The sequence below is a fragment of the Rhinolophus hipposideros genome (genome assembly GCF_964194185.1).
Source record: "Rhinolophus hipposideros genome assembly, chromosome: 8".
Taxonomy (NCBI): Eukaryota; Metazoa; Chordata; class Mammalia; order Chiroptera; family Rhinolophidae; genus Rhinolophus; species Rhinolophus hipposideros.
Window position 1 is genome coordinate 64,971,267 of NC_138054.1, and position 16,654 is coordinate 64,987,920.

Below are 16,654 nucleotides of genomic sequence, written 5' to 3' on the forward strand. Positions count from 1 at the left end.
TGAGGGAGAAGTGCATACAGTTTAGCAGCCCATACAGTGAGCACAGTATGGTATCAATGGCGAGAGTATACGCACACGTGCATGTGTGGCTTCTGAGAGAGGGCTGGGAACAGCTGAATAGCCATATATAACCTGCTGGAATTTAAAGAATGTTTATGTTGGTATGATATTCATATCAATTCTTCCCTTTGTGATCTCAGAATAATTCCCTCATGCTTAACACCCACAGTGCAGCATCATCAATCATTTAAGACATATAAATAAAACCACAATGTTAGCAGTGGTTATCTCTGAGTGTGGTGGGACTGAAGGCTAATGATAACCGACCATGAACCAGGTAATATACTAAACATTAGGAATCCTAAAACTAGAACTTTTATTATAAGACGTCCCTGTGTCTAATAGCACAGAACCAGGCGTTTTACATGTTTGCTTAATCCTCAAGCAATCTTACAAGGTAGTGATTTTTAACCCCACTTTAAAAAGTTGAAAACGCGGAGGACACAAGAGGCTCTGAAGCCTGCCCCAGGTTATACTGTAGAAACTGGTGAAGCCATGACTGAAATTCTAGTCTACTGACTCTGACAGACAGTACTTTCTCCTATGCTCAGAAAGGACACGGACGGAGCCCTCATGTTACTGCTGCAGCCTAACTGTATCCTCCCCTCCAGCCTCCCATCATTCTAATCTCTCCTTATTCATATCACACATAAATAATTTATGACTCTTGTGTAGTAGGCACTGTACTATGGTTGCAAACCTCAAAACTTCCGTGTCAGAGAAACAGGATATTCACTACTCTGCTTCCTCCACAGTGATCTTCCTAAAAGACAAAGCTGATGAAGTTATTTTCTACCTTTGAATCCTTCAAATGGCTCCTACTCATATGCAAGATGAAGCTGTAACTCTTGGACTCACAAGGTCTTCACAATCTGACTTTTGCAGCCTCCACACACTCCCCAAACATACCCTGCTCTCTTGTCATTCAAGAGTCTTCAGGATGTAGACACTCTCTTGTGATTCTAAGCCACTGCACAATTGTTTCCAGTCTAAAAAGCCTTTTAAACTCACATCTACCCAGCTAATAACTAGTGATTCTTCAAGACTTAGGTTAGGTGTGAGCTTCTCCGGAAAACCATTATTTATATTCCCAGTGTGAATATAGGAGATCCCACAGGACCCATAAACAAAGCCCTTGTTACAATGTATTTTAACTGCTGGTTTACTGGCTTCTGGTCCTACCACACTGCAGGCTCTGTGAGGCCAGGGATATACCTTTCATATTAATAATGCCTAATGCCCTGACCCAGCATAGAGCCTATCACAGAGTTTGTGTTCAATAAATATTTGTGGGATGACAAGAGCACCTAGTCAAGTGGGAGACACAAACATGCACACGATTAAGTAAAATATGATAGATATGAAAATAGTAACTGTGGCGGGAATACTATCTAAGGAAGGGGAAAAAGGTCGGAGAATCTGAGGAACCCTTCTACCTGAATTCCTGGGGTTACCTTACCTGATTTCTCAAAGTTTCTTCAAATCCTGCTGCTGCTGCTGCTGCTGATGATGATGGTGATGATGATAGTGAATACTTACTCTGAACTACGTACTGTGCTAAGCGCATGACATAAACAAACTAATTTAATCCTCACAACCACCGATAAGGAAACTGCATTTCACCAATAAGGAAATTCAGGCTCAATAATAAGACACTTGCTCAGTGTCAGACAATTAATGGCAGAGCCACGATTTCAACCCAGATCCTATCTCCTGAATCAGGGCTCCAAACAGTACTCTATCCTTCTATTCTTTGTCAAAAGTGAAATCTCCTTCCCAAATACCAAAGCTTGATAGCCTCAATTAAAACCAATTACACCAAAAAGTTGAACTAAGATTCCTTTTTATTTTAACCATTCAAGTAAAAATGTACCTCAAGTTACTACATACTTCCTGGCTTCTTGAATTGAATATCTTGAATGTAATTTAATTTTTGGATGCCCTAGGACCACTCCTGTGTTCATTACTGAGGGTGCTATAAAATAGTGTATCCTTAGGAATGGATACATTCCTGGGATATAATAGTTTACCTTTATATCAACCTTGGTCTGTGAGCATTTACAGTGCTTATAACAGGGTTCTGAGATCCCAATCCACCCTCGTTCCATGCCTAGTTTGAGCTGTTATTTCTTGCTACTGTCAATGTTTGTCTCTCGTAGCGCATCTGATTTTGCTACTTTTAATTTTCTATATGCCGTGATACTCAGAGATGTAGTAGTCATTTGTGCTGTCCACAAACTATTTGATTTCTTTGCTTTCCAGGCACATGGTAAGACTGCAACCCCATTTCTCTAAGCGTGGCTATGTCACTTGCCTTAGCCAACGAAATGTGAATGAAAGTGACACATTCCACTTTGGGACAGAAACTTCCCTTGACCACTGTCTTTCACTTGATCAAAATGATCATGGAAACACCATGTTAAGATGGAGTTTCGGGCTGGCCCGGTGGCTCAGGTGGTTAGAGCTCCGTGCTCCTAACTCCGAAGGCTGCCGGTTCGATTCCCACATGGGCCAGCGGGCTCTCAACCACAAGGTTGCCAGTGCAACTCCTCGAGTCCCACAAGGGATGGTGGGCTGCGACCCCTGCAACTAAGATTGAACATGGCACCTTGAGCTGAGCTGCAGCTGAGCTGCAGCTGAGCTCCCAGGTGGCTCAGTTGGTTGGAGTGCGTCCTCTCAACCACAAGGTTGCCAGTTCGATTCCTTGACTCTGGCAAGGGATGGTGGCTGTGCCCCCGGCAACTAGAAAAACGGCAACTGGACCTGGAGCTGAGCTGCGCCCTCCACAACTAAGATTGAAAGGACAACAACTTAACTTGGAAAAAAGCCCTGGAAGTACACACTGTTCCCCAATAAAGTCCTGTTCCCCTTCCCCAATAAAATCTTAAAAAAAAAAAAAAAAGATGGAGTTTCCATCAGCCTGGGTCGCTGAGTGACAGTGAGGAGCAGAGTTCCCTGTTCACTCACGTTTGACATATGGAATGAATAAGAAGTCAACTTTTATACTGGTAAGTCACTGAAATCTCGATGGTGTTTGTTAATGCAGCCTAACCTAGGCTATCCAAACCAATACATCACATCTCTCAGTAAGGAATTCTCGCACATAAGTAATTTTATTTACAGATTTTGTGATGAAGATTTTGTTTGCACAAAGAATTTTCATTGCTGCCATCCTGGTTCAAAGCTCTGTTTAATACAAAATATATGTGCCAAGCATATACTATGTACAAAACACTGTACTAAATGATAAGAAGACAGTCCATGGTCTTGAAAAAGCTTTAGCTTTATTTTGGCAATTGTGGCCAAAAGGCAGACTCTGGTGTTATAATGGTTTCAACGAACTCTGGTGTTATAATGGTTTCAACGAGAGACAAGTCCCATTTAGATGGGGAGAAAAGTTTCACAAAGGAAATTCCTTATGAAATGGCCCTAACACAGTGGATAAAAACCAGCAATTAGAGATTGACAGGGGTCAAGATAAGAAAAAGCAACATGAGCAAAGATACACAGCACAAAGAGCAAACAGTTCCACTGACCTGAAAAATATAATAAAAACTAAGAAAATGGCAAGAAGAGCTCACCCATAGTGCCCATACCAAGCGGGTCTGTGCTTAACTCAACAACCAGTGGGGAGGCCATTAAGTTTTAGCTGAGGAAGTGAGATATCTGAAAGTGATGGTAGTAGACAAGATATATCGGAGGAGAGGAGGAAAAAAACGTTACGAGGTTTCTGCAATAATTCAAAGGAATGGGCTATCAAAGACCCCAAATCAGTGTAATGACAGTAAGAACGGAAAGAAACAGATGCCAGAAATAATGCAGAGGGAGTATCAACAAGACCTGGCAACCCAGGGGGACAACAGAAGAAAGGCACGAATGGATCTTGAGGTATGAAGCCTGGGTGGCTGAGAGGTCTGTAATTCTAAATAGCTGCGGTTAATCACAAAAGTAACGAAGCAAGTAGCGTTGCTGTACATCTTTTCTAACATGCTGGCTCCAGCTTCATCTGAAGTAAATACTACTACTTGTTTATCCTTTGCTCAACCCAGAGCCAAGGTTACTACTTCTTGATTTGATACCATCAACCTACTTTTTTTGTACAACCTTATCTCCTGCTTTTTCCAGTAAGAAACTCCCTGGAACCACCATGAGCATTTGTTTCTCTCCTGCCACCTCCACCATCCTCACTTTCTCATTTCCTCACTTCTCCCTCCCCATCAGACCTACCCATTCATGGCTCAAATCAACCCCTTTTCCTGCATTCTTATAGTACCCACCGTCTCAGAATTCTAGGAACCATACCATTAGTTACCATTTTCCTGTTCCCTTTATTCCCACAACTAACTTGTAGGCCCATTAGAATAAGTCCCACACCTCACCAGTCTTGAGTTCCCCCCACAGTCATACTGCCCAGCACACAATACGTACTCAATAGACACTACAGATGATCCAAAGTCAATTAGTCTCTAAGAATGTACACATCTTATTTACTCATGCGACATGTGAAGTGGAGAGAATCATTACTTAATACCTCAAAATGTCCTCGAGTTAAGAATCTTTAATCTTAGGAGTTGCTACTGCCTTAAGAGATGATTTGAAAACACCATCTGGTCATAAATTCTTGAGCCAGCTTCCTTTTAATCCTTTTAACTTGAAAGTATACCAGACAGTTCAGTGTTCATCACTCCAGGGTAATTCTGGTGTAGAAATAACCTAATTTTCCATGACGACTATTTTACTTTCAGGAACCTAGTAAGTGCTTTTCTTCTACTTTCATGTTCAACTAGCTATAGTATAGCTAATTCAAAGTATATCTACCAAAAGTTTTTTATTTGTTTGTGTTTTTTTTTTTTTTTTTTTACAAAACAACAACTGTCTTCTTTGGTCCCTCTCTCAACTAATTACAATGATTCAGTTCACAGTTTCACTCCTAACTCATCTGTGAGCGAAACACAAATAGAAATGAGGTTTATTAAGGGCACTGTTGTAAAAAGGAATCCAAAACACGCGTGGGGCACTATCCTAACCAAACCTGCTCTGGTCACTAAGATATTTCTCCTTGTAAGCAAGATCACCACCGAGTAAACAATAAAGAAAAGTGCCAGAACGAAAGGAAGCAAGAGGGCGTAACTTTGCCAAACTGACCCCGGTCTCCTAAACATCTGACTGCCAGTGAAGCAGTAAGCAGTGACAGCCGCCACCCGTCCAATGCGGATTCCCGCTCAGGCCGTCTCCCCATGGCGGAGGCCAGCCTGACCGTGTGCTCCTCTGCGCCAAGGCGCGCAGCGCTGCGGGGGCGCGCAGGCAGGTGACCTCAGGCCGTTCGGCCCGGGTCCACCTGTCCGCCCCGCTCAGGCCTGGCCGCCACTACCCAGCAGAGGTCGTCCAGTGGCCGGGCCCCGGCGCGAGCCCCCAGACCCAGCCGGATGTTATTATCTGAAGAGGACCAGGCCGTGCCCCAACCCTTCCTTCCCCATTAGAGAGTAAGCGAGTTCCGCACCCGGCCTAAACCCGGCGACTGCGCGCGGGCGGCGGGGGAGGGGAAGGGCGGCGCGGTGACCGTTAGCTGCGGTGGCTGCCGCGCCCCAACACGCGCAGGACCGGCCCTTACCGCAGCGGTGAGGGAGGCAGCGGGGAGGCGGCGCCTAGCCCGACGCGGGCGGGAAGACGCAGGCGACGGCGCAGGCGGCGGCGGCAGCCGCGGGGGACCCCGGCGGGCGCCCACGACGCGGTGGGCGGCATGGGCGCCGCCATAGTGGGGACGCAGCGGCGGGCGGAGCGCTCGGCCACGACCCGGGACGGCGGGACCACCAATCCCGCTCTCCGCCTTAGCGTTTTCGCGCGGGGGATCGGGCATCCGCGGCCAATCGGCGCGCGGAAGCCAGACTGACCAATGCAGAGCTGCGCTGCAGGCAGTAGGCGGGCACAAGCCCAGAGGAGCCCAATAGCACAGGAGCCTGGAGTTTCCCTACTGGGCTGTGGGAGGTGTGGGGCTGCGGGTGGTATCCGGCTGCTCGCTGGTCTAGCGGGCCCGGCCTTGCCTTTTCACCGCGCCGTCGCCTCGGCTCTCCGGAGCATGTCCAAAGCCTTGCGGAATCCTCCTCCCCCGGCTTCATGCCCCAGAGGGCGCGCGTTCGGGATGCGCGCGTTCTGATGATCATAGGGCTCGCGGTCAGCCGGGATGACCCAGCCCCTCCAGAGCCTGTTTCCTCGTCCGTGCGGGGGACGGGTAGCCTCCCAAGCGCAATGTGCAGGACGGCCACGGTCGCTCCACGGCGAGGAACGCCACCAGTTCGTTCCGAGGCCCCGGGCTTTGGATGTCTGGGCTGGGCGACCCGGCCTAATGCTGTGGGTAAGAGGGGACGGGAGTCCCAGGCTGCTCGTCTGAATTACCAATTTCAGAGCCTCGCGGAAAACTTCGTTGGGACACAGGACCACTCCTCCCCGTCCCATCCCGTCTAGCCTCAGCAGCTCGGGAGGTCCCAGCTCTCACCCACCCTCATTCCAGCAGTTTAGCCCTGGCATTCATTCACCTGGGGCACAATTGAAAACAACTCTGATGGAAGGACGAACTGTCAGGTTGCGATCCTTGGTTGCTAACCGGAAGATCCTACCTTACGAAGGGAGGGCAGTTAGCCCTAGTAAAAAGGCCTCTAGGGGGTGGCTGCCTAAGACTGGTGGGCTTTTCCCTGGAATGGATCCTCTTGAGGCCTAGGCCTGACAGTGAGGGAGAAAGGCCTGTTCTGTGCAAGAAAATCTCACTACCTCTTTAAACCTCGTTTTCCCAGGGTTATTAGGCTGACCCAAGTAAAAAGTGCAGCTTCTAGAAAAATTGTCAGTTGTTAAGAACTCTGCTGGGATCAGACCAAGCATCCCAGCTCTGCAGGTCCTCCAGGGAAGGTGGGGTCAGTGGAAGTAGGGAGTTCTGGGACCCTGCCAAGTCTGGAAGTGTACCTTCCCTCCAAAGGTATGTGTGCTCCCAGGGCTCTCCAATCCATTAAGGCATGCCCCCGCCCATCTTCCCAACTGTATCCCTTGAAAGTCATTGGGTGCTGCACAAAAAAGCCAACCTCCCTTTTCTTGGCCCCAGGAGGGAGCTGGCATAGAAAAGTATCTTTGAAACCTGCTGCTCCTCCTTTCCCCTGTGAGATACTAGGAAGCAGCCACCTCCCAAGCCCCAGGATGCAAAGAAGCACTGAGAGGTGCTGAGCCTGTGGTACACCTGGACAAGGCCATGAAACGGAGTGCCTTAGCCATCCAAGGGCCAGCTGGAGCATCTTTGTTGTGCCCAAGTCCTGCCCCAACTCACTGGCCTCTCCCTGGCTTACAGCTGCTCTATCCCTGTCCCCCTGGACCTTTGGAACACACCAAAGGGGCTGGGTCTTCTTCCAGGGAAGTTTCTCACCAATTACAGGCAGCTCATAGCTTCAGGATCCCACTGGGATACCTCTGGGGTTGAGTCCCTTGCTCTTCAAGCACCTAAAATGTACTCCCTCCCTTTCAAGTTGGTCCTACAACCTGTATGGAACAGACTCTGGCATGAACTTGACCAGCTCAATGAAGTGGGGCAGAAGTGAGAGATCAAATTCAGGTTTACAGGCTGAGTGGTGGTCTGGTCTTCCCTTTATTACCTCCTCCTTCCCATCTCTAAGGCAGGGAGAAGAAAAAGAGCCAGAGGTGCCTCTGCTCCCCATGTCCCACCATGCTTGGCCTAACAGCCACAGGACCAGAACTTGACGAGGAACCCATCTCTTTAGGATGGCTTCCTAGTGCTTTCTAGACTGACTGTTAAACTATATGGCCCTGCTCCAGAGCCTATGACTGGTGATACAACCCTGGCCTGACCCTGGGCCACTTGGGCTCCTGGGGGCTGACACAGCCAATCCTCTGCTCAACATACTTTATTGCTAAGGACAAGGTGATGCACCAGTTTTCAAAATAATTTGGTTTATAGCGTTCATATGTAACAAAAAACAGGGAAGTATTATAAATCCGACTCTTGTATACACAGGGTACAGGTGTGAAGCCCACCAATCCTGGGCCTAGGCAAACAAATTCATGAGGAGCAAAAACCTGTTTAACCCCTTCAGTGTTGCCCTCCAGTCCCGCCCCACTCCCTCCCAAATACGCTCCCTCCCACCCCTAGACCAGGGGCAAACCTGCCCCGGGGAACAAGTGGCCCCAGTTCATCTTAACCCTCCCAGCCCCTGCATGATTGCAATTTTCTGTTCACAGAATCACCAACCAGGCTCTGCCTGCTTCCATCATTAAGATCCCCCTTCAGAGTATTCCCCACCCACACCCTCTAATACTGCACCGTGGGCTCTGTGCCTTGAGATGTGGGCACACACCTATGTTACCCCTATACTTCAAGAGATGACAGAGGTGGCATTAACTCCTTACCATTTCAATACTACAGCCTTGCCAGCACTCCCTTGAGGCAGTTGCAGGGACAGATGCCACATCCATCTCCAGCCAACCCCAGGGGCCCGTACTCAGCTCAGCTGAAGGCAGAATTTCACATTTTGTTTGCCCTGGATAGGCAAGGAAGAAAGTAAAGGCCAGGGCTGGCAGAAGCTGGTCCAGACCACACACACACACACACACACACACACACACACACACACACACACATAAATACAAAAGGGGAAAGGGGACAGGGGGCAAGCACCAGCACCTCTTCCTAGTTGGTGCAGGTGATCATTAGGAAGCTATTTCCTAGGCCAGGAACAGGGCAACCAGCCCAGCCAGTATAGTCGACCCTATTAGAGACTGGAGACAATGCAGCCATAGCATTCCAGTGCCCAGCCCCTCAGCTGGGAGCTCAGCGGCTGCTGTCACATGTCCAAGAACGGCTTGTCCTTTCCCTAGAGCAGAATGCGATGAGGGTGGAGTGAGAAGATGATGGGATTGGTTATTTCATTCCTTTTCATTTTACAACTTCATTTCAGAGACGTCAGAGGTCCAGGTGTCTGCTGTGCTGTGGAACCCCCAGAGTGCTCTTGCCTTGACGGCTGGGAACCTTTTGGCCCCTGGAAGCACCTACTCCATGATGGCCCGGTATAGTGCAGGCTCGATGTAATCTTCCCGGTATCTTGAGTTGATAACTCGTTGTCGTTTCTTTTCCTGTTTCACCTCTTTCTCCGTGAAAATCTCGTTGAAACGCATGTCTGAGGCTACTGACTGCAGAATAGGCAAGCAAGATGAGCACTTAGTGGCTAGCCACCAAATAGAGAAACAAAGGAACATACCCTTGCCTGTCCCCTCCCTCCCGGACAGGAAACACACTCACCAGTCTAGACTTGACTCTCTTGGGAAGCTCTTCCTCCAACGTGTACACATCATCTCTCTTAACCACAAGCTGTGAGCCATCTTCAAACTCCACCTGCCGAGAAAAGGCCCGTGGCTAAGATATCCCTGCCTCCCTCCCTGCGCTGCCATGCACAGGGGCCATTTGCTGTGGTCAGAGGAAGGATTCAGAACACCGAAGGAGTGCTATGTTTGAAGCCACGCCTGGCAGATTGGACACAGGGCAGCCCCTCACTCTGAAAGGGTTGCTACTGACCTCTTAGCTCTCCTAAGAGCAAAGACTCGCCTCTGGTCCAAGAGGAAACACTGAAGTAATCAAGTAACCCCCAAACCCCAGCAAAAATCCTTTGGCTACCTGGTACATCTGGATGGGGTGGGAGGCCACGAACTTGGCTCCATAGATTTGGCCATCTGTCCATCGCACCTGGACCACTTCCCCTTCAGCAGGAGGACCCAACTGGAGACAGTCCTGACTCTGAGGGAACAGTAAGGGAGAAGAAGGAAAGGAAGGTCCACCTGAGCACAGTGATAACCACCATCTACCTCAGGGAAGACTGAACGAGGACAAATTCTGGTTCAGGACAAATTCTGTGTGGAAGTACTCAAAAGACACCTGTACTTGCTAAGGCATGGTGGTGGTCTTGAAGAAAAACACTGTGTGTAACGGTTTGAGTTGTGCGTTGAAGTAGCTGTTCCTTTCATGGAACGCAGCTTTATTTGAAAAAATGACTGCGTGACAAACTATGGTTATTCATACTTGGGTATTGGCCGATATCTTTCTGAAAATGAAGTGAGCCTGTCACTTCAAGGAAAACAACCGACAGTATCACCAATGATAAAAATCTAAGCTTTCAGGCAAAAATGAAAATTTCAGGAAAGTTATATCACTAATATGAGATTGAAGCTTCCCAAAATTTAAAGATTTTTCACAAATGAATGTGATTTTTGACATTATATAAGAATTTAACATCATCTGGAAAATCTGTATAGCCCACTGCACCAATACATAAAATGTTATAAAATAATACATGAGTGAAAGATCCATTCTCAGTGCAGACAGACCAATGGATTTTAATGTAACAGAGTATGCAAAGTTCAATGACCTGCTTTCAGATTCCACACTGTAGCTAACTTTGAAGAAACTACCACTTGTTGAGTTTTGGTGTAATAGCAAAGAATAACCAAAATTATCTGAAAGGCTATTTATAAAATACTCCTCCCCTGTCCAATTAGGTATCTGTGTGAGACTGAATTTTCTTCATATACTTTAACCAAACAGAATTTCACAACAGATTGAAGATGTGACATTAAAGAGATCTGTAAAATTACAGAAAAACGGCATTCTTCCTAATATTTTTTGTTTTAAAATGAAGTTACTTTTTTATTTAAAAAAATGGATTATTCCAAATCAATGTTTTAATTTCTAATAAATATTGACAGACATAATCCACAAAAACACAAGCTCTTTGGGGTCCTCAGTAACTTTTAGAAGAGAGTTCTGAGATTACTGTTCTGTAAATTAGAGATAATACCACCTACTTCTCAGAGTTTGTATGAGATGACAGAAATACTTGACATAAAGCACTTAGCACAGTGCCTGGCATACTGGAAGAGCTTAATAAGTCATAGCTACTCTACTGCCACAAATACTGTCATCATCATCTTTACTACTGTGTGAGTCTACCTTATAACTAATGAATGTGCTTTTAGCAAATGCGTTGCTAATGTGGCATAAATGTGGGGAATACCTGATTTGTTAAAGAAAGAAGTGGCTCTATCCCACCACCTTGGTGGGGGCAGGGGAAACCTGAACTAACTCCTGAGTACTGAGCCAGGAAACCTAGGATTGGGTCCAGACAGGGCCATGTGTCTCAGGTGTTGGTAAGATAAGCAGGCCAGGTGTCTCCAAGCAGTTTCTACTCAGCCCCAAAGACTTCAACTGTAAAGAATCAAAAGCCAATTCCATGTATCTCTAAGGGGGCATGGTAGAAAAGAGAGTTAGGTAATTTTCCCAAATTCACACAGCTAATAAGCAATGAAGCTCATATTGGCACATGGGCCTGACACCAAAGTCTGGACTCTGCCACTGCAGTAGAATGCTTTCAAGGGTAGTTTAGACTGAAATACAAGGACGTTTCAAAGAACTGCAAAAAATGCTGACTTCTACGAGCTTCTGGAGGAAGCAAGGTATCCTAGCAGCACGCAATTCCTTTGCATGGAAAGAACAGTACAAAGGCTTCTTTCTGTCTGGGGACTGAATGATGGGACTTGTGGCCTGGCTGAAAAAAGGCAGACAGGCCCCCAGCCAGTCTAATCTGCCCTTCAGACCTAGATACACCCCCAGTCCTAAACGGCCCAAAAAGCTCCTTGCAGACATTACCACTATGTCCTCAGGATAGAGATTGTCGCTGAAGGAGCCATCGTCAAAGTTGACTTCATAGAAGGTCTCGGTGGTGAGCCTGACCACCTCACACTGGTAGAAGCGTCCATTTTTGTGCTTGCTGATGACCTTCTGGCCCGCAGTGATGCTCTGCAAGGCCCCCTTGGCACGCTGGAAAAACAGAGGCATGGGTTACTCCCACGTTAACTCGCTAGGCCTGGCCAATGAGGCCCAGGACCAACTGGTTCCTCTTTACCAGGAAAAGCTAAACATAGGGATGAATAAAAAGGAGTAAGAGATGGGAGTTAAAACAGGTCTTTCCAGATATCCACACCCCAGCCAGGACACTGGAAGAAATTAGTTATCGTATTTTCCTGCATAAATGTAGCTTCTCCCTAACTCACAGTCCACAACTGTCCTCACACCGTACTGTCTTACCTGAACTCCCAGAACAGACTCGTGACTTTCCCGTTGTTGCCGGGAATTAACCAAATAGTACCTACTAACACAACTTAGGCTCACATCAAAGTAGACACTCAACAGGTGATCTGAAGCCCAGGGCCCCCAGACAATGCTTCACCCAGATCTTAGCACTAGCTCTACCCTCAGGGCTAAGGCACAAAGACCAAGGTTCCCTGGATGTCCTCAGCTGCACACAACAAATGGCTCCCCATTACAAGGGCACTGTCATTTCTGGGACCCTCACATCACCATTCTTCTCATTCTGAACTTCCCTTTTGATACAAATGGGATCACAGAGCATCTGTGGCCTTTTGTCCAACCACTTCTCCCCAAGCTGCTCAAACACTGCATTCCAGCCATGCTGGCCTCCCTGCTATTCTGAGCATGCGTGCCAAGCGTGTTTCCACCTCAGGGTTTCTGCACTGCTGTTCCCTCTACTGGAAATGCTATTCCCCAGTTACCTTACACGCTGGCTCCCTCACATCCAAATGTCAACACTGTTCCTCACTGCCTCCTCTTTCTTTCCCCTTGTCGTGCCTTATCTTTATCCATCGCACTTGGCCCCTATCTGATATTCTGTAACTTTCCTTGTTTCCTGACATGTAGTAGATGCCCAATAAATATGTGAAGAATGAATTAATGAAAGAAATACTCAACAGTACCCCCCATTTCCTCACAGCATCAGCGTTCTATGGCCACCAATTTAAGGATGTGGAGTGCAAATGATAATCACAAAATCACTGTCCTATTCCATAACAGAATTCCTATTTCCCTACGAAAGCCGGAACTCAATGCTACCTTAAGTTTTTACTCCCCCAGTCTCATTCTTAAATTGATTTTTTTTCCATCTTCTTAAGCCCCTAACCGATCTCTTGTACTCAGTGAAACACCTCTATGAAAGCGGTGAATCCAGTCAGCCAACAAGAACTCATCCATGACCTCAAGTAGTAGAGTGAAAAGGGTTTGATGTGACGTCAAAGCTCTGCCTATGTGTTCCCATTTCAGTCCTCACATCTCTCCTAGGCTAACTGGTCTCCCTACTCAAATTCTTATTCCTCCAATCTTTGAATTCAACAGAGACTGATAAAAACAAACAAACAAACAAAAAACGTGGCTCAAAATCATAATGTTGGAACAGTTCTCCTTATCTGATGGAAGCACAACAGTCCAGGGCCTTCACCTGTTGGAGCTACTTGCCCTTCAAGCACCATTCCCGCCATGGCCCCAGAACTAGTCTTACATGTTCATTCTTCTGAGACTTATCTGTGCTGTTCCTAAAGCCCTGAATGCCCCCCCCCAATTCCTAATTACTGTTTCAGACCTACTTCAAATGCTCCCTTCTACCCAATCCCTTCCATAACTCCTCTAGCTAAAAGTACACGTAGCTTTCTCTCAGCTTCAACATTTAGAGAAATACAAAATCTCTACTACATGGCGGTTAATGGTTCACTGTTGTTGGAGCTCTCCCCATCAGTTCACAACATTTACACAGCTGCTTCTTTGTCCCTGACATCGCATTAAGTAACAGGAACACTCAGATTAATGAAATGGACCCTCAAAGAGAATGTCTTAGAGGAGAGGCAAACAAGTAAACAGATAATCAAAAGGAATCAACCACATGCAGTTTGATGCCACTGGATTAGGAAGCACCAGGCAGGGAGTAGCGATGGACTGGGGCCATCGCTTACTCATGAGCACTCTCCATAAAGCATAATGCTTGAGGAAATCTTGGCTGACACAATAAATGAACAGCCTGCAGAGAAAACGATCCTGGAGACTGTCAAAAGGATTCTAGAATGGCACCCTCCCTCACCTCCAAATTAGGAATCTTGTGCCGAAAGCAAGTAATGAAGACGACGAAAGGCCAGTCATCTGGCTGCATCATCACTCCTGCAGCCTGGGCACAGCTCACGTGGAAGGCAGTTGGGCAACGGCCATGAGAACATTGCACACAGCAGCCAGCAGTTCTTTTCCTCCGCTTCTTACAGAAGACACATTTCTACAACATAGGGGAAGCAAGCCAATGATTCCAGGAACTAACAGTACAGTTTCCCCTATCATTCCCCAGCCCAAATGTAGAACAAAACCAGCAGGAGGCAACTTCCTTCCCAAACACGAGGGCACATACACCCTCTTTGAATCTTGTGTCTGATTATAGGTGAGAATCACAAACCCTGACCAAAACCAAGGGGTAAAGGCTGACTACGGGGTCAAAGGAGACAGCCCTTATTAGTCCATACTATGTTCTCCACCCACAGACTTGTAAACAGGGTGGCAGTGTAAACAGAGTCTGCAAGCCCATCTCATCTTCCTTACCAGCTTGAAGCGGGGCAGGGGGATTTTGCTCACATCCACTGGACTTCTTTCTGCAATGTTGACAAACCTTGCTTCCAGAATTGCAACAGCACATGAGACGTGGACCCACCTGCAAAAAGCAAAGGCTACCTCAGTCAACTCTGGCTCAAGGCCCTATGGCCTTCTCACCTCGTGGGCGCGCTGGTGGTGTTTCCTCCCTTACCCAACATGACCACTGACTCCCACCAACAAGTTCCTCGGACCCAATGAGGTAAGAACCACAATGTCTCCACACTGTGGAAACAGATCCCTACCACACTGCCCTGGGTTAGCACAGGGATGCTCTTCTTACAACACTAACTCACAATCTGTCGCAAAATAAGCAGTTGAGTGTGGCAGATTTCGGGGAGTCACAATAAATTAGAGAGCTCTGTATACAGACCTCTTTTACCACAGGACCTGGGTGCTTCCTCAAAATATCTCCAACTGGGCCCCAAACTGCCAGTAATCACACCTCTCCCCTGCAGGCCTTTGCTCAAATCTTTCCCCTGGGCTGAAATGACCTCTACCTCTGCACCCTTCACCCAGAGCAGACTCACTCTTTAAGGTCTGGCCCAAGCACTCACTTACTCTCACAGGTCTTTTCAATGGACATCCTTAAAGCATTAATGTAAGTTCTGGACATTTTGGGAAATTGTCATGCCCTAAGATGAGAACACCTGAGATGGTGAAAGCACTTGAAAACAGGCCAGGTGAAAACCCACGATGTACAGTGTTAGGGCCACACGGAAGCTATCTGCAGTATTCACAGGACTGTTATGGGAACAGATTGGTTTCGCATGGGGCCTACAGGGCAGAACAAGGATTACAAAGTAAAGGTGGGATGTTCAAGCAGAGCCATTTCCCGATTGCAACATTGCTATGTTGCAATTGTGAGGAGCAGGATGACCTCAAGTCAAGTCAGCAAGCACCTTAAAGGAGCGAGAGCAACAAACAGAACACCCATCTATCTGGAACAGCATGAAGGGATCTCTGTGAGGCAGGGCGCAGGATGGAATGTTGCTCCAACTTCCCCCAGGATTTTAGCTGGAAGCAGGATACTGACCAGTGATCTGGGGTGTGTGTACCGTACTCCAGACAGCTAGCCCTTCCAGGGCAAAAACCTTGGTCACCTTACGTTTCTACCTCAGAACAAGTAAGCCAAGACCAGGCACAAAAGACTCTCAGCTCAGTGAAAATGAGCTGTCTGACTGCTAAGAAGCCCACCTCTGGGCTAAGATGCCCAGAAACTTCTGTAGATTTGATTCAATAGTGGGTTGGCTTGGCTGAGCTCTCCTCAATGCCCACTCTCTTCCTTGAGGACACTCATCCTCATTCCAAACAGTATGTCTGAGCCAAGGACAACTTCCTGTGGAAAAGTGCATAGTAGCCCATGGCCTCGGGCACCTCTGCACCAGGCCCAACTGTAACAAGGTAACTGTCCTCACTTCCAGCCCACAAAGCCCCTGCATCATCTCCACAGGATCCTCACACCCTCGTATGAGTCCATCGTGGCTCCTCCAAAAGGAAGACGTTACTTATCTCTGCCTCAAAGGGGAAAGGTCTGGGACTTCTGGGCTCCCCCTGGCATCTCAATTTAAAGACCAGCCTTGGAGATGCTTTTCCAGCTCCAAACAATGTGCTTCCCAAATCCTCTTCAGTCATTGTGATAACAGCCACTGCCCTCTGAGTACCTGTGCATGCTGCTTCAGAAGTACGCATTCTGAGACACTGCTCACCTGTCATCATTTGCTCTCTGCAGGGCTCCTCCTCGTAATGAGCATAAACAGCAGTCCTGCCAAGAAAAGAGGGGAGGAAAGTGGTTACCACCAAGTCTTCACCCAATCTGTTCTCCCCTTGACTTCCTTTGGGCAACTGTAGCCTCCCCATAAGAAATCAGCCAAAAGGCATGTGGGTGTCACCTACGCAGCCCCCGTGAGCAAGACTCCCCTGGAGGAAGATGGCGACGCCACTCAGGGCTAACAGGCAACCAGTTTCGCTTGACTTAACATAATCGTCTTCACTGTTACTGTTAATAATAACAACTGAGAGCAAAGTCACGAAGGACACTCTGCTGAAACTGGAGGCATTGCAGGGCTCTGACTGTCT

General features: G+C 47.5%; 2 protein-coding genes across 9 annotated transcripts in view; both read right to left on the reverse strand.

Annotated features, from left to right (window-relative positions):
* ST3GAL3 (ST3 beta-galactoside alpha-2,3-sialyltransferase 3) overlaps positions 1-5,934 on the reverse strand; it is a 170,749-nt gene extending 164,815 nt beyond the window's left edge. For all 5 annotated transcript variants that reach the window (XM_081055715.1, XM_081055716.1, XM_081055712.1 and 2 more), the window contains exon 1: positions 5,672-5,934. The gene's annotated coding sequence lies outside the window, so the exon portion shown is untranslated. The remainder of the gene's footprint in view (positions 1-5,671) is intronic.
* Positions 5,935-7,655: 1,721 nt separating this feature from the next.
* The window catches only part of KDM4A (lysine demethylase 4A), a 40,674-nt gene continuing 31,675 nt past the window's right edge, over positions 7,656-16,654 (reverse strand). For all 4 annotated transcript variants that reach the window (XM_081055708.1, XM_081055711.1, XM_081055709.1 and 1 more), the window contains exons 16-22: positions 16,285-16,340; positions 14,528-14,636; positions 14,025-14,210; positions 11,750-11,920; positions 9,725-9,844; positions 9,353-9,445; positions 7,656-9,243 (exon numbers count right to left, since the gene is read on the reverse strand). In XM_081055708.1, the coding sequence (XP_080911834.1) occupies positions 9,103-9,243; positions 9,353-9,445; positions 9,725-9,844; positions 11,750-11,920; positions 14,025-14,210; positions 14,528-14,636; positions 16,285-16,340 (876 nt within the window). In that variant the 3' untranslated portion in view covers positions 7,656-9,102. The remainder of the gene's footprint in view (positions 9,244-9,352; positions 9,446-9,724; positions 9,845-11,749; positions 11,921-14,024; positions 14,211-14,527; positions 14,637-16,284; positions 16,341-16,654) is intronic.